The sequence below is a fragment of the Pyrgilauda ruficollis genome, unplaced genomic scaffold, assembly GCF_017590135.1.
Source record: "Pyrgilauda ruficollis isolate IOZ18807 unplaced genomic scaffold, ASM1759013v1 scaffold25, whole genome shotgun sequence".
Lineage (NCBI taxonomy): Eukaryota > Metazoa > Chordata > Aves > Passeriformes > Passeridae > Pyrgilauda > Pyrgilauda ruficollis.
The window spans coordinates 7,318,737-7,335,548 of NW_024523822.1; the positions used below are offsets into that span (position 1 = coordinate 7,318,737).

At 38.4% G+C, this 16,812-nt stretch overlaps 1 protein-coding gene across 2 annotated transcripts in view; it reads left to right on the forward strand.

Annotated features, from left to right (window-relative positions):
• Positions 1 to 16,812, forward strand: part of CPQ (carboxypeptidase Q) — a 142,119-nt gene that overhangs the window by 19,899 nt on the left and 105,408 nt on the right. For both annotated transcript variants that reach the window (XM_041470900.1, XM_041470902.1), the window contains exon 3: positions 6,411 to 6,618. In XM_041470900.1, coding sequence (XP_041326834.1) covers positions 6,411 to 6,618 — 208 coding nt within the window. The remainder of the gene's footprint in view (positions 1 to 6,410; positions 6,619 to 16,812) is intronic.

Below are 16,812 nucleotides of genomic sequence, written 5' to 3' on the forward strand. Positions count from 1 at the left end.
TGGAAGAAAAGTGATGCTTCTGGAAGGACTTGGGTACCCCTTTGAGGAGGGGTCCGGTGCTGAAAACAGGGATTGTAGAGAGTTGTAGGCATGAGAGCGTAGTGCACAGCAAAGCCCTCCTGTCTTCACTGGATTCCTCTTCTTTCATGTGTGAGGAGCTATTGATGGACATCTAGAGACCATGAGCCTCAGTATTGAGTACCGGGATTGTTTATTATTACTTAGAGTAACACTGCTTGTGTTATGGTAATTATGCTACTGTTTTTCATGGAACATAAAAGGTGACATCTGTGAAGGACTTCAGACACTGTGGTGTTCAGTGGCCCAGCATCTGGGCTAAAGTTAGTGCAGTAGCATTTCAAAGATTTAGAGAGTAGAAGTATCTGCATGGCTTTGAGATGGACATGCTGTCTGGGGAGAACATGGGTTCCAGTTGCTACATTAACCAATGTTCAGATGAACTGTGTGGATTGCCAATGGTAAAGGAGTGAAATTTCTGGTCTTGTCCTTTTGCAGTGTCACTGAGTTGAGGGTGGTTACCTCAAGGATGTTAAGGCCAGGCTGAAGCTATTGAACGCGGGATTTGAATATGATTTTCTGCACGTGAGGGGCATGCAGACACAGCTGGATGGCCATGTTACCTTCATCCCAAGGGATAGCCAGCAGTGACAGGCACCTTTGACTCACTAAGGAGGGAATGGCTGTCCTCAGCTCTTCCTACCTTGAGCACCTGTGTTCTCAGAAACTTATTTTTATGGATCTTGGTTTTGGGTGTCTGATTCTCCCTACACATTGCACAGGAGCCTGTGCTCTGTCCAGGGCTGTTTCTGGGAGAACCTAACCTGTTGCCCCACTCTTTTGGCATCCAAGGCTTTATGCTGGGGGTTGGGACAAACCCATTTTCTCCTAGGATTTGTGGTACACAGTAAGCTACAGGTCATTGAAACCAAACTGTTCAGAAGAGATCCAGTACTTGCTGGAAATTTTAAGTCATATTTTTCAGAAACTTAACTATTATATAGCATATATTTTTCTCAGTGTTCTTAAGAAATGGTACAGTATGTTTAGTCTCTGTGCAAAGCATCTGAGCTGAATAGCCTCATATCCTTTTTTATAACTGTCCTATATAATTTTATTTTCATGAAGTAATTCTCTTTGCTGTTCCACAGAGTAGGAATGTCACATTTTCTAGAAGTATTGTTCATATTTTACAAAATTTTTCTTCCCGATAAAACCCTCTTTTTCATTTCACAGTTGCCTTAAAATACTTAGTATTTTCTTCATTTTCTAATTATTACATTAGTACTTATTTATATGTGTGGATAGAGCAAATGTGTTTCGAGGTGTTAGATATTTCAGATTTGTTGACTGTGTTAGAATATTTCAGATGTCCAGTACATGCTAATAATTTTTGAGTGAGAAAATAAAAAGAGTGATGATATTAATCTTTCATTTGCGTCAGCCTGACACAAAGCCTTAATTGGATGAGGTCATTAGAGACAAAGAATTTGAGTCTGTTTTTCTAAAAATCTAGTTGAAGTTTGTGGAGCATTGCAGGAAAGCTGAACAAATTCCTGGAGAGTGTTAGAAAACATGTTTTTAAGAGTGGTATGCTAGAAGTTGAGGAGGAAAATGTTTTCTGAGCTGATTTTAGAGGATGTTGAACTTAAAAAAGGATTTAATGCCAGGTCGCTAATATTACTTAGCCGTGAAGCATATATTTGCATTTTCCCTCCCCAAGACCTTCTCTGCTTTGGCCTGTCCCAACAACTACCTTATCTCCAGACATACATACCTACCCATGCAATAAAATTCTAGGCTCTGTGAAAGAAGCTACCTTGCAAATGGGCACAAGACAGTGCTTGAGGGCTGTGTCTGAAAGAGGCAGGGGCATGTTACATTTAATCTGGAGAGATGATCAAGTCTGAAGGACAATGGGAATAGCCAGACTAAGGTAAGAAAAGCTTGGGGCTACTGTTTGCATGTGTTCAGGGTCAGCATAGAATACAGTATGCCCTGATGAAGCAGCTTCTGGGCCAAATTAGCTTTGTGGAAGAGCTGGAGTAGGAACAAAGAAATCTGGGATGTTGCAGGAGGTGAGGCGTGAGGGTGGCCTGACGTGGCTGGTCTGTGGGGCAGGGCTGCGATCACCGCATGGGTGTCAGGCACCGTGGTTGTGGTGTGTTATTACTCCTGCTCTGCCATGAAGAACTGTCTTGATTTCCTGTCCTGATATCCTGATGCCTCGTTCTGATGAACAGGGAAGTAACATCCTGTCTCCTTCCTCTCATGACTACCAAGGCCAGGATGCATCTCCTCCAGTTTCAGATGCATCTCCTCCAGTTTCAAAATTTCCACTGTTGTCAGAACAATTAGATGTGATGTTGACTTTTTGTGTTGATACCTCTTTTCCAGCTTTGTCTTGTTTAGGCTTAGAATGACTGTATTTTAGTAGTTTTAAGCAAAAATTGCCTTGCCCATCAGGTTATTTATTTGACAGTGGTAACTTCAGTGCATTTGGATCAGTAGCATCACTGTTCCATACTGTGATTTGTAGAAGAAATCATAATTCTTACTTTAGTGTGAAGCAAAAGTTTAGGAGGTCCATAGGAATGAGTTGTTTGCTTGCTGCTATTGAAAAGAATTTATTGCCAAATTAATGATGACTGCATTTGGCTTTGTAACTGGATCTCCAAGGTACTGTTTCTGTTACCTGGATGACAAAAATGAAATTGGGGGAAAAAAGAACAGAGTAAGGCCATAGTTAAGTAATGAGAAAATTGGTATTCAGTAAGATTAAACAGTATGCAAATAATATTTCTTTCTGGATTTACTAAATCCTTTTAATATAGTAATAGATTGTAACTAACTTGGTTGAATTTCTGTGTGTTTGTGAATAGAGTGTTTCTGGGATAATGATAAGTAAAAATGCATTCTGTATGAAATTTCATTGATGTTTTAATAAAGATCCACCGGTTTTTAAAATCTGATAATAGGGTGGATTTTCCTTTTTTTTCTTTCTCTTCACTGAAACCTGTTACTAACACAGACAGATGCATGTCTGTAGGTACTAAAATGACTAAAGTATTAGCTGCAGTTAATCTTGGGAGGAATCCCCTTTGAACTGATCTACTCCTTGCATCATTGCTGGCAGGTAAACAGCTGTGAGGAGGCGACTCTCCAGACAGAAGTGTTCATGCCAGGAATCAGAATTCTTCTATAGAGCAGTGTTACACACAGCTGATTTATGGCTGCTTTCATATATATGTGTGTGTGTGTGTCTATATATATGTAAATATATATACATATAAAAATATATATATGTATATATACTTTTATATATACATAATCAGTCTTGTGTTCATCCTGCCTGTGACCGATACCACACCACTTATTTCAACTGGCAGTGCGATCATCACAGTTGTGACATATTCAAATTTTGAGATAGAAACACGCATTTCAGTGTACAGAGAACTTTGTAAAATATAAATTTGTTGGTAGGTGAAAATTTCGTGCTTGTTCCCACCATGAACACCCTTCCTATACCTTGATTGTCAGAAAGAATAGGGTTCAATTTGCTGTTTAATATGAGAAATGAGAGGAAACCCATATACTACCTAGATTCTTTTGCTTGTTTGCCCAACCCAGCAATATGTTTCATGTGATGAGATCAAATAAATAGTCTTCAGCTTTATACACTCAGCCAAGTTTATCATGTTTGTAATTCTGCTTTCTATGATTCATGCCCTTTACTTTGCTAATTACCCATATACTCTGTATTCATCTCTTGGACTGTGTGTGTTATAATCTTTATATCTTGCTTAGGTAAGCAGGCAGTCTGTCTCCCTCCTTAGATGGGGTTTCTGAAGATTTCTGTTCAATAACACACAGCCACTATTGTAATGATAGGTGTAAGAGACAGTATCTTTCAACATGGGAAGCAGAGCCATGAGGCACTGAATTGGTAGGACATGCTAGGGTAGATTTCTATTAATTTGTTTAAAGGCTCAGTAAGGTGAGACATTTCCAGTTTCTAAAGGGAATAACTCAGTCTCCTTAAACGGGTAAACTGTTGGGGGTTTTGTTTTATTTCTCCTTTTGCACAGAAGATTTAAGGGTGGTTTGTGCATGTGTATCCACATATTTGTTTAAGATAAACATTGCTCTTGTAACTTCAGTCAGAGAATCTGAAATGGTATAAAATGGCACTAAAATGCAAATGAGTAATTTAATTAATCCGAAGCTTTCCACTGTTATGGAAAGCACTGTAATTCATGCTTTATGTATACTGTGCTGCCATTAAGTAAAACTTGCAGAGAGAACTTTTTTTTGTTGTTGTTTTTTTTAATCAAAGGAGAGCTTTATTTAGCTTCTTTGAGGACATTTGAGGGTAGAGATACTGAGCTGGAATTTGCAACTCTGTGTTCCTTCCCTTAGAACAAATTTCCAGTACATTTTCCAGTAATTCTCACTGTACAAACTCCTAATGCCTGTCATCTAGGAAGGGCCATAAATTTATTTCACCATCATATTTCTTAGGAATTATAGACACTTACTAGCTGTCTGTAGCTTTCTTAGAAAGCTTTGCAGAGCTGGTGTTTTGTTCATGTATGCAGTAATGCCCAGAAGATTTATTCTCCTTGCTTCCCTTGATGAACAGGGACTTGTGTCCTTCCAGTGCCTGCTGCATGATCCAGGTGGAGCACTGGGAAGAGATAATATGAAACAGACATTGCAGTAGCATCAGCCTACTGAGACTACAACTTCTCTCATGGAAAATGAAATTTTTCAGATACCTGGCTTTATTTCCAGTTGCATGGTTCCATAGCCAAAATTATCCTGTTGCTGGGATGTTCCTGAGCTAGGTGGCTGAACCTGCCATTAATTACAAGCAGCTGGAGTCTGCTAGTATACTCACCTGCCTGCCAACGGCAGCTAGTAATGTGTGAAGGTGATTCTTTGGTTTGCCTCTCTAAAACATTGCCAGGTTAAGGTAAGAATCTGAATAGTTAAAATTTTGATGTCTCTCACACTAGGTTATTTTTGTAGCTAAAACTCACTTTTGTTGTAGCAGTAAATGTCTGTTATATTCATACTGGTATATTCTAATGAAATCAAACTTCTGTGGAATGGTTTCTTTAAGGTTTTAAAGTGTAGTTTCATCTTAAAGAAGCCATGAGCCTGGGCACACTGATGCTGAGAGACATTACCTTCCTATGTTTCTAAGAGTTTTTCTCGTTCATTGTGGTTTTAAATACAAGTCTTTGAAATCCTCTAAATAATTCTCATTTCATGCACAAAAAACCAACAACTAACCAACCTGAAAAAGGGACTTTTTTTACAGAGAATAATTTTATTCTTAAAAACATGATAATTTCACTTTATTCTGATAAATACTTCCTAGCGAATTTGTTATTAGTTTCAGCTTCCATTTATGTAGTTTGTGACTATTAGGTGAAATGTACAACACTAAAATTTCAGACATCCATTATTTCTTATATATTTAGAAGCAAAGTACCAGCCCATGTTGTTAAGCAGTCTCCACTTATCTCTGTAACCAATCAACAAAATTGAATTTTCAGCATTGTGGTAATTTTGATGAGTTACTTCTCAAACGCTGTGAAATATAGTCCCTCAATTAATGCACTTAAAAGTTAGAAGGATTCTTTGGCTTATCTGTACCATTCTTTGTTTTTTCAAGTAAGATAATACAGCAATTTAAAACTATTCCAGCTGTTAAAAACAAAGATCTGGGTGGGATCTAACTTAACATGTGTGAATAGTCATGCACAAGAATCTACCTGGAAAAACTCCCAGAAGGAGATCCAATAGAACTGTTATGTTCTCCTGACTAAATATTAAATTATTATTATTATTAAGCACATCACAAAATTTGTTGATATTGCATTTCATTGCATTTAATTTAATTTCACTTATGGATTAATCATTTTGTAGGAGTTAACAGTCTAAAAATATGGGCTTCCAGCTGTCTTATATTAAGCTAAGTTGTTTAGCAACATATCAAAACATTTCCATGAAAAGATTACTATCTTTTTTTAATTAATCCCATAGCTAGCTTTTGCAAATGTTTTTGTACTATAAATGATTACAATAGGCATTAAAGCCTATGCAGTGAGCAAAATTCCCCCCATGTATCCTTGTCACCCTTCAAGTTCTAATACCAGCCTGATAGCATGGCTTACAGAGGTGTGTGTACTTGATCAGGGTTCTATCACATCTGTTCAGTACTGGTCCCTGATGGAGCATTTCACATCATCTTCCTTCCTCAGGAAAAAACCTAGTGCTGATTTCCTGAGTTCTGCACAGTCCATGTTTTTCTGTCTGTTGGAAGTGGCCGTAGGAGAGCTATAGGAGAGCATTGCTAAAACCCCTGTAATACTTTCTTTCAGGAATTACAGCAGAAGTCATAGTTGTGGCCTCATTTGACGAACTGCACAAACGAGCTCAGGAGGCCAAGGGGAAGATTGTCGTCTACAACGAACTTTTCATCAGTTATGGTGAAACTGTGCAATACAGGTTACAGGGAGCAGTGGAAGCTGCTAAAGTTGGAGCAGTGGCATCCCTCATTAGGTCTATTGCTTCTTTTTCTATTCAGAGGTAAGCATTTTTCTCTTTTCTTCCTGCAACTCACATTTCAATATTAGCTGACATACCATTTCTGGGCAGGAATTTTTGTTCTCCACAGCGTAAACAGTGCCAGTTACGAGTGGGTGTTTGGTTTTGAAACTGTTGGCTTCGCAATAGTTCTTTTCCCCTGTGCTTTGTCATTCTTTCAGAATGTTTTCTTTTTTTTTTTTTTTTTTTTGTTCTTGATCCAAGTTTTGTATAATATTTGTTTTAAAGATTTCTGCATTCTCAAGGCTGCCATAAATATTCTAAGAACCAAAACCAAATGTCTTTGGTGACAACAGGCTGTCAGTGATGATATGAACTGGTCATTCTGTGTGTTTGACTAGAATGTACGTGTACAGTTTTCAACGTATTGTTAATTTTCCTAGCATAAGGCTGACTTTTGTCTGCTTTGAACATAATTATTGTAGTCTGTTTTGAACATAATTATTTAGAACACTTTAGCAGCAAGGCTTGTAATTCTTACGCTGCTTTTTTAAGTACGGTATGTGGAAATTATTATTTTTTCAAAAATGTAAATATTTTTCGATTTCTTAATACATAATTTGTTTATCGCTGTAGTGTTATGTTACTGAAATTCTATATTTTCATTTTCTGGTTGGTAACAGAATTCTTTTTTTATCTGAGAGTTTTTTCCAACACTGAAAGATTACACTTAAAATGCTTATCTATTGTGAAAAAGACTAGCTGAGGCATAGAGAGGAAATGGAGAAGGGTTCGGCCGTATTGTGGAAGGCTGACAGATGCACACTGTCCTTTAACACAGTATTTCTAAAATCTTGTACTGTTACTGGTGACCTTAATACCTGCAGTGATCTCTGTGTAGGAGCCTGCTGGCTGTGATGGGAGTTGTGGTCAGGCAGGCCCAGGCAGCAGAGCTGGATTGAGGACTGGCTCAGGACAGGTCCATCTACCTGCCCACCATCCTGTCCCTGAGCTGCAGCCTGAGCAGGACTGGCAGGACATAAGTGATGCCACACACAAATCTTGAGTGCTTGAACTGTAGAGCTCTGTTAATAAAATTATTTGCACAAGAAAATATGAAAGATATCCAGTTTATACAAGAGGTGCTATATTTTGTAAGACTCTTTCTTTGGCAAGTACATGTTTAGAGCAATACAGATCCTTTATTTCTCCCCCTAGTTGCCTGCCCAGTAACTCTTTACCCACAGAGGAGTCATTGGCAGTAGCTAACCTGTCCCTGAATGTGTGCCACAACATAACCTGGGCTTGTGTTCTGTTTAGGTAACACCATGGTTTCTTTTTGATCTCTGCTCCTAGGTTTTCTTTCTGCAGAAGTCTGGGCTGGTAGGTGGAAAGCATGATCTAGCTTTGGGTCTTTCTTGAAGCTGAAACTGGGAAGTGACTTGGGAGGCATTTGGAGGCATGCTTGAATCCACTTCTTCAGAGAGAACATGAGTGGTCACACGTCAGCAATATGAGAAGTGTGCAAGCTTCTCCATTTGTAATGCTTTGGAGAGTCAGAAAAGTCAGTAAAGCCAACTAACTGTATTGGAACACATGCAGAGAACAGCTCTGCTGCCCATGTAGTTGCTTGGTAGCATTTTTATATGCTTGTCCTGGTTTCAGCTGGGGTAGAGTTCATTTTCTTCTTAGCCGTTGGTACAGTGCTCTAGTTTGGATTCGGCATGAGACTAACATTGATAACACACTGATGTTTTGGTTGTTGCTAACCCTAAGTCAGTGCTTACCCTAAGTCAAGGATTTCCAGTGTCTCATGTTCTGTGAATGAAGAGCTGCACAGGAAGCTGGGAGGGAGCACAGCCAGGACAACTGACCTACACTGACTATAGGGATATCCCATACCATAGGATGTCGTGTTCAGTATGAAAACTAGGGAGGGGAGATAGGAAGGGAGCTTGGCCAACCACTTATTGGGAACAGGCTGGGCATCAGTCAGAGGGTGGTGAGCAATTGGATTGTGCATCACTTGTTCTTCTTGGATTTACTTATCTGCTGCTGTTAGGGGTTTTTTTTGGTAATTAAAATTATATTTTTTTATTCTAATATTTCACTCTGATTTTTTCCATACTGTTTAACTGTTCTTAACAGTCCTCAAACCATTAATTTTTGTATTTCTTTTTCTGAGTCTTCTTCCCATCACACTCAGGGAAATAATGAGTGACCAGCTGCATGGTACTTAGTTGCCAGCTGGGGTTGAACCATGAAAATGCTCCACATTCCCCTAAAGAAGTCAAAATTACCTGCTAAAAATGCTTTCTGAAATATGAAGAAATTGAATTCAGATATTATCCAAACTATTACTAGTGTATTTCTTGGTGTCCAGCAGATGTGATATTTACAATGTATTTTCTAATACTTGGAATTTCCTAATAAAGCTCCTAATAATGAACAGATAGTGGAATGTGTTTCAGAAACAGTTTTACAAAAAATATATATGGTTTTGAAATAGCTTTAGCTGGTATTATCAAAGAATACTGCAATCTATAATGTGTTGATTTTCTGAAAACCAGAAGATGAGCTGTGTCCCATCTGTAGTTATGGTGCTATGCAGAATTGTTCAGTTGAAAGTTACTGTATCTTCTGTTTGCTACAGTATTTATGGAAGCGCATTTAGTATGAAATTAAAATATTAGAGGTGAGGAACAGAGGTGGAGACTGAAGGAACTGGCATTACAGCTATTTGAAAACTGAATGGAAGTAGATGCCAAATGTATATTTATTTAGAAGTACTGAATCCTTAATTGATACTGGGAGCAGAGGTGTCATTCCCAAAAGTAATTTCAAATGTAGATGCTGCCATGAAGCATTTTTTAATGGTGCACTTTCTGTACTCCCTTCATTTACCTTCACTTAGGTTTGGGTTTTTTTTTAATATGGAATGGACTGGTTAATGTATTTTTTCCTATAATACAGAAGGTACTCAGGTCCAGTCCCTCCCTTTGGTTACTCAGTGATGACTAGATCTGTTTCTCTTATTTTTAACAAGTAGGTATTGCTGTAGGCAGGATGGATCTTCTTATCTCCATGCATGCTCCTATGTTTTCTTCTAATCCTCAGAGGAGTGTCTCCTTGTCTGTCCTAGCAGGGTGCTGTGCTGGATAGACTGTGCTGGATGTGGTGCTTCTTATCTGTCAGTGTCTGGGGCACTCTTTGTTCAAGTCACTTGCCTTTTTAATTGACTGGTGGGAAATGCTGCCTTGCTGTAGGGAATAGTGTGTTAGAAGGGTGAGAGATGAAAGGTAAAAAGCTAATAAAAGGTTTCCAAATGTGAAAGTAAATCTTGCATTCTTGAACTTTGTATGCTGCTTCATTGTAAACCAGAGTCTTTACTTCTTTGGCCTGTGTGTTTACATGTTCACTGGTAATATGAATAAATGATAATGGATTGTGGAGTTTTCCAAAATCTACTGGAAACATCTTAGAAGAAAGTATCTTCCTTTTCACACTGCACTATCCCAGTAAAATGAAAGGTGTAATTTCACAATTTTTCCTAAACTATATCAAGTTTGGTAGATGGGTCTTTTTGTTTCATTTCTTTGTTTAAGGAGTTTTGTTTGTCTGTTTTTCAAATTTTTCAACCCATTTTCAACAGGGGACTGCTTATTGTTATTTAGTTATTCTATTTGCTGGAACACTGTAAGCCAACTTTGTGGTGTGATTTCTAGGTAATCTTGCAATATGAGTAATATTGATAGGTTAAAACTAGGTACTGTCATTAACATCCTAGGCTCATTAGGGCTCATTATTAAAGCTTACTTACAAGGTGGTATTGGTGAAATCACAACATGAATTAAATCACTGTTCTTTTGCTGGTAACTTGATGGCTGTTCCTTGTCCCAGAAATGGTAAGTGACTGCCACAATGTCAAGGCAAAAAGTGTGAAGGGAATCTTTGACCCGAGGACAGTTTATTTTTCTTTAAGGTGTGGTAGTATAACTGTGGAGTAATGAAACACCCTGGGGACTCAAGCATCCCAATTCTTAATAAAAGCAGGAAGGGATGAATGTGATTATACTCAGGAAAATTTATTGATGTGTTTGTACAAGGACTCACAACACTCACTGGTGACAAATATTTGCTGTTGAGTTTCAAGGAGCTGATTCATTCATTTTGAACAGCATTGCTAAGTGAATAGGAAATAAAATTAGCAACCACATCTTCCTTGATCTATGAAGAGATGACAGTAGTTAAAGGTATTGCATGTTAAGTGGCGGTTGTGTCTCATGGCATTGTCTGCCTCTTGTGTTAAATGATTATCTTGTTTTTTTTTAATTTCTCTTCTCTTCACTGATAGCATGTAAGAGTGGGTTTTTTTTTTTTAAGTAGGAGAAGGTCACTGTAATTAATAGGTAATTGGTGTAAGGGACACTCTTCACTAGACCAAGTTGCTCAAAGCCACATCCAAACTGGCCTTGAGCACTGCCAGGCATGGGGCATCCACAGCTTTTCTGGGCAACCTGTTTCAGTGCCTCAGCACCATCACAGTGAAGGATTTGTTCCTAATATCTAATCTAAACCTATTCTCTTAAAGTTTCTTGCAGAAAATTATGCTGTGAAATGCCAGTGTCCAAAAAAGAGGCAGAGGAGTCCTGCAACTTTATTCTAATGAAGGGAGAGAGTCCACTAGGCTGTTCCCCCGTGGGGTCTCTCTTCAGGTTTTGGAGGATGCAGCCGCCTTTTATCCTAAACTCCCACCATGTGTTGTCCTCTTCCTTTCCACACTGATGAGATACTAGGAAGATACAGCCTTCCCAAACCACCTACCACATATTCCCCCAAAAACATGCATTGCCATTTTCCCCTAAAGTTGGGAAGGTCAGGATATCTGGGTTTTTGCCCTTTTCCATCAGAAGTTCAGACCATCTGGGCTCTGCAGTAGATTTGTGTGAACTCATTTCTCCTATTACGCTAAAGTTAATTGTCTGGGTTCTGCAACAAACTTGGTGGATTGATTCTCATAGAGACATTAAGACCCATTTCTAAGACATTATGACCCATTTCTCCTAAAGATCACCACAGCCATTCTGGTTGGTTCTTCAGACCTAGTCATTCCTGAAGACATTAACATCCTGTTTCTGCTATCATTAGTGAAGACCCCCATCCACCAAGTGAAGAAATTAGCACCCATTTTTTTCTATAAGTTTGAAGCCATTCCCCCTTGTTCTACCACTATAGACTCTTGTAAAAAGTTTCTATCTTCCTTTTCCCAGTAACAATTTTCTGAAGTACTGGCAATTTGGTGGTGAAATATTTAAACATGGATATTAGGAGTTAAGGGTAACAGAACTATTTTTAATGAACCTTCTCAAATAATATGTATTATTGTAGTAGTTCAACAGTATCTATAGTATTTGACCTTTTGTAGAAATCTGGGTACTTACCTTTTTTTTTTTTTTCTGCTTTAATAACTTAACTGTGCTGAGATTAATGATACATACAGTTACTGTAGTGTAAAACAAACTGATGGGTGTTCCCAGTTCTTAGTGGATGCTTTTTACAGTGAAAATACTCAGTTTACAAAGTATGGTTGAAGTTGAGCAGTAATCTGGATGACCAGTCCCATGCTACAACAGGCAGTGTTACTGAAGAAATAGTGATGACAAAATTATTTTCTGCTACCATAGGCTTGCTTTTTCACAGCAGTTGTTCTGTTCATTAAATAATCAAAGTGAAAGAAGATAGGAAAAGTGAAGTGTTTAGCTGTAAGGCTTCTGAAATTATTTGACTGTAATAAGCTAGTCATAAGTCTTTGGGGTGTTTTGTTTCCTATCTGTACATTTTTGAAACATTTCAGAAATAAAAAGGTGTCCTTTAGCTATTGGTCCAGTATTTATTCTGCAGTGAATGTACTCTTATGTATCTAAAACTTTCGGTAAATCCTTCTGTTCTTCAAGAACCACAGATTAGATAATGTCATAACACTGTATCTTGTAATAACTCCTTTATAACTGTATCTAATAATAACTCCTTTAAGGGCTCAGGAAAGAAGCAAAATTGAGTGCTTTTCTGAGAACTCAAAAAGGAAAATCCCAAGAATCCTCAGGATAAATGCCAAGAGTGCTAGTATTACGGTTTTTTTAGATGCTGCAGAGTAATCTCTCTGATATGCAAGAAATTCAACAAGGAACATATTACAAAGCCAAAACAGACGAAGTAGTACTTTGACACAATCTAGAGACTCTTAACAAGGACATGTATTTGGTCAAGTTCTTTTCTTTTTGGACTAAATTCAGCATCTTATACTTACCTGAAGTAAGTGTTTTCCTTCACTTTTTTTTTTTTCCTTCTTCAGTCTGCAGGTGGGCAGGACACACCACCAGCTTGTGAAGCTCCAGTACCTCGAATAAAAAACTTTGTCTGGATGAAAGCTGAAGTCATTAATGGCATGGTGCAACTCAAGATTTATGACTGAGGTTGCATAGATGATCCATGTCATTACATATGGCGCAAGGCTAGTCATCATCTCATGGAATGTATGTGAATTTGGAAACCATTTCTTTTCCATTGCATTTCCATTATCTCAATTTCCCTTTTCTGTAATCTCATTTCATTTATTTTCTCCTACCATGTGTAGTCGTGGATACCTTTTTCTATATAAATTGTTTTCCATTGTATTTCTTATGGCTTGTAAGACAGGTCATGCCCTTCTCAATCTTGCCGATGATGTGTGTGCATTAGTGGCATTTTTCAGCTCTCAGGTGCTTTCACAGGGACTTCTTACCACATCACCTCTTCCAATGCTTGGTCTCCTGCCTTTGCTTCCAGACATGAGAATTGCTTGCTAAGGAGATAATCTTCCTTCCCCTAAAATTCTATGTCCAAGAAAACTAAGGGCTTATTCACATCAGTAGTGACAGATTCAGCTTCCTCTTCTTACCCTGCCATGTTTTCTGAATTCTGGGATGATACAGTACTTTTATCAGTATTTATTTTGCTTTTTGGTTGGCTTTTGTTTGGTGGGTTGATTTAGTTGTTTGGTTTTGTTTTTGTTTTAATCACGAAGAGATGCATCTGGCCCTTCAAATGAATGTTCTGTTTTTGAAACTGTATCTTCCTATTGTGTCCTGAGCCGTGAAAGCTGCTTTCCCTCTTGTTCTGCCCTTCCTTCCACTATGAATACCAGTATACCAATTTTTTGCTGCCATCTTAGGAATCTTTCTTCTTGTGACCCATTCTGCTGTCCATAGAGGGGAAGCAGAGGCGTGCACTCTGAGTAGGCAACATTTTCCCATTTCCCAAGCTTTGCACAGGCTTGGGTGTAAGAGCCTAAGTGAGAGATGCTGGACTCCAGGCAGCTCTTCCAAATGCAGTTTTTTACATCCAAGGCATTACAGCAGTCCAGGGTCGGCGTTACAGCAGTCCAGGGTCCTGGGTGACAGAGCCTGTGCCTACAGCTGTCTGCTGCATCTGCAGGCAGGCCTGGAGACCCTTAGTTTAGGTTACAAATGCATTATATACTTTTCTTTGCTGAGCATCTTAATACAGTAGAACCAATCTATACCTTAACTTTTATCTATAGCCTATCACAACTACTATAATTACCATATTCATGTTATTATTCTCCAATGACTAAAAGTTAGTACATTACAGTTTAGGCTAGAAGTTGTTTTTCAGTTTTCTTGCAGTGGAAAATTCTGAGACTTTTTTCTAGTTGCAACATGTGCTGACTTGTTTGCCCATGTTATCTTTCTGCTTGGTAAAAGCATCTTCTTGTTTGAGGTGGGTTTATCCTTTGCTCAAAGTCATTAAAACCCCTTCTAACTAATATACCCTTTGTTTCCTTGGTTATCCAGTAAGACTGGCTCAGCAATTCTTTTCTTCTATATCAAAACTTGCTTTCATTTCTATTCCTTTTTCAGATTCTACATTCAAAAATCTTTCTGCCAAGCATCCCTATCTATGAGACTTTCTTGTCAAACTTTCATCCTTCCCAACACTTGGGGAATGCACAAAGCCTAAGGGCAGCAGGAAGCAGTGTGATAGTTGTAGAGATGCAACAGTAGTGATGTAGCATGACTGAAGAAATCGGGAAGTGCCATTGATTATTTGTGATCACTTTTCACTTACTGGATTAGACTAGGAACAAGAATTCATCATAAGAAACATCTCAGTGAGAGACTGTCCTAAAGTAATATCATGTGGCAATAGGATACAGCAGTATTGTGTCTTGTTCTACTAAGGGAGCAGGAAGCAAGGATAAAACCCTTATTTGGGGTCTAAGAAGAGAAAATAACAGCAGCCTATGTTTTATGAGTGTTTGGGGAGCTCGTAGAAATATTCTAGTTATGTTTTATAACACTGTGCATGTTGTCTTGCAGCCCTTAGAGATATGAATTGGTGGTGTGCTGTGGGGTTTGCTCTGCACTTAGAGGCTTTCCCTCTAGGTTGTCTGTAAATTTTGTTGACTGACAATTTGTTAATTTTTACTTTGCTTCCTATGTTCCCTTCAGGCCAACATGCCAGACTGAATTCTGCAGTGCAGCCTTTCTGCTCACTTTTGGGCAAAGCCTAGCTGCCAAAAAGAGACTTAGAAGAAGTCATTAGAAAAAATGCAGCAGATGTTTTAGGAGATTGTTTTATTATGCAGTGGGTTCTTGCTATTTTCACAGAAATTAGGAATCAAATTTCAGGTAACTTCATAAATAGTGAGAAATCTGTAGATGTTTCTTCTGTCCCAATCTCTCTTTGGCTTTTATCAAACTTTTTTCGTCTTTTTTGCTTTGAACTGCATAACTGGGTTTTGGTTGTTTTTTTGTTTTCAGTAGATGGGACCTGATATGACATCTGCAATCTCTGTGTAATTTTATACACCTGGCATATTTGTTTTCTTACAAAGTCACTAAAATGGTGATGAGACTAACAAGAGCTTTCTCTGCCTCCTCCTAATTTTGACTCCTCCTGTTCAGGAATTGTGAAGAATTTCATCCATTTGGTCATACAAGCAGTATTCTGTAACTTGGTAGAGGTAAGGGCTAGTAAAATCTTTTTTGATAGACTGTTCTGTAGAAAGATGCTCTGAGGATAACAGCTCTATTGAAATCCTGGCTGCCTCACCAATAACTTCCCAAGGCAAACCTTTAGCAATGTAGTATTCCACTTTTTTTTTTCTTGTCTTCTGGACTTTCCTAGCATTACTGAGTAATACATTAAGTTGGGGGCTGGATGGCCACCATATCACAGTTAACTCTGACTTTGTTTGAGTACCATGAGCACCCACTGATTAGGTTTGGCCGTATTCTGAAGGGATTAAGTTTTATTCCACCTTTGCATTACTGGTTCATGTATATTAAGATGTTCAGTGTATAAAACTTCCAAGTTTTTGATTTCATGTACTGGTCTGTAAGGAGTTACAGCTGTGCTTGTTTTGGGTTGAGCACCAGGAACTTCGGCAATTTCCCATGATTTCCTGTTTCTCCCTAATCAGCTCCATCTTTCTTCAGTGCTGCCAACCTCTTCTGAGTCTGTATGAGTTGTGGTGCCTATGAAAACCTGTTAGTCAGTTCAGAACCCTCTGACATGATTATAATGTCTTGACCTATCAACTTCAGGTTTATTTTAAAGTCCTCACAATATTCGGTTTTCTTGATTACACCAGCAAGGGTCTCACTAGTCTGTGGTCACCATATTCGTGGAGGACTGAAGGAAAACCTGACAATACAAGGACAGAGACTACAGAGAGGTATCCAGCTAATACAGTGCCAGTGAATGTGTTTCTCAATCTGTGTATTTATTTTCAGTTGCTGATAAGATCTGAGAAGTATGTGGACTGTTATTTTGTTTCCCTGTAATTCTCTCTCTTCCTTCTGTAAAAGTGCAGTAACTGAGAACTTTATCTGGAGTGTTCATACCCAGAGCACATGAGCATTTGGCCCTGGACAACTGGAAAAGATTAAATAGTTTGTGCCAGATTAAAAGATTAAATGTTTGTGCCAGAATGCTACAGAATTTGGGTGTTTGGGGTGTCTTTACTTCCAAGGTACACAGCACCTCACTTTTTAGATTTTAGGCCAGACAATGCTGAAACAGCTTGTACAGAGGTCTGTTATATAGATTCACCTGCCTATCCAATTTTATTTTTTTGTGTCTTTTTCCATTATTTTCCTGGTTTTACAGTTCCTATTTCCCACTGAGTATTGTTTCTACTTCCTATATTACTCAAGATACTTTTTCTGAATC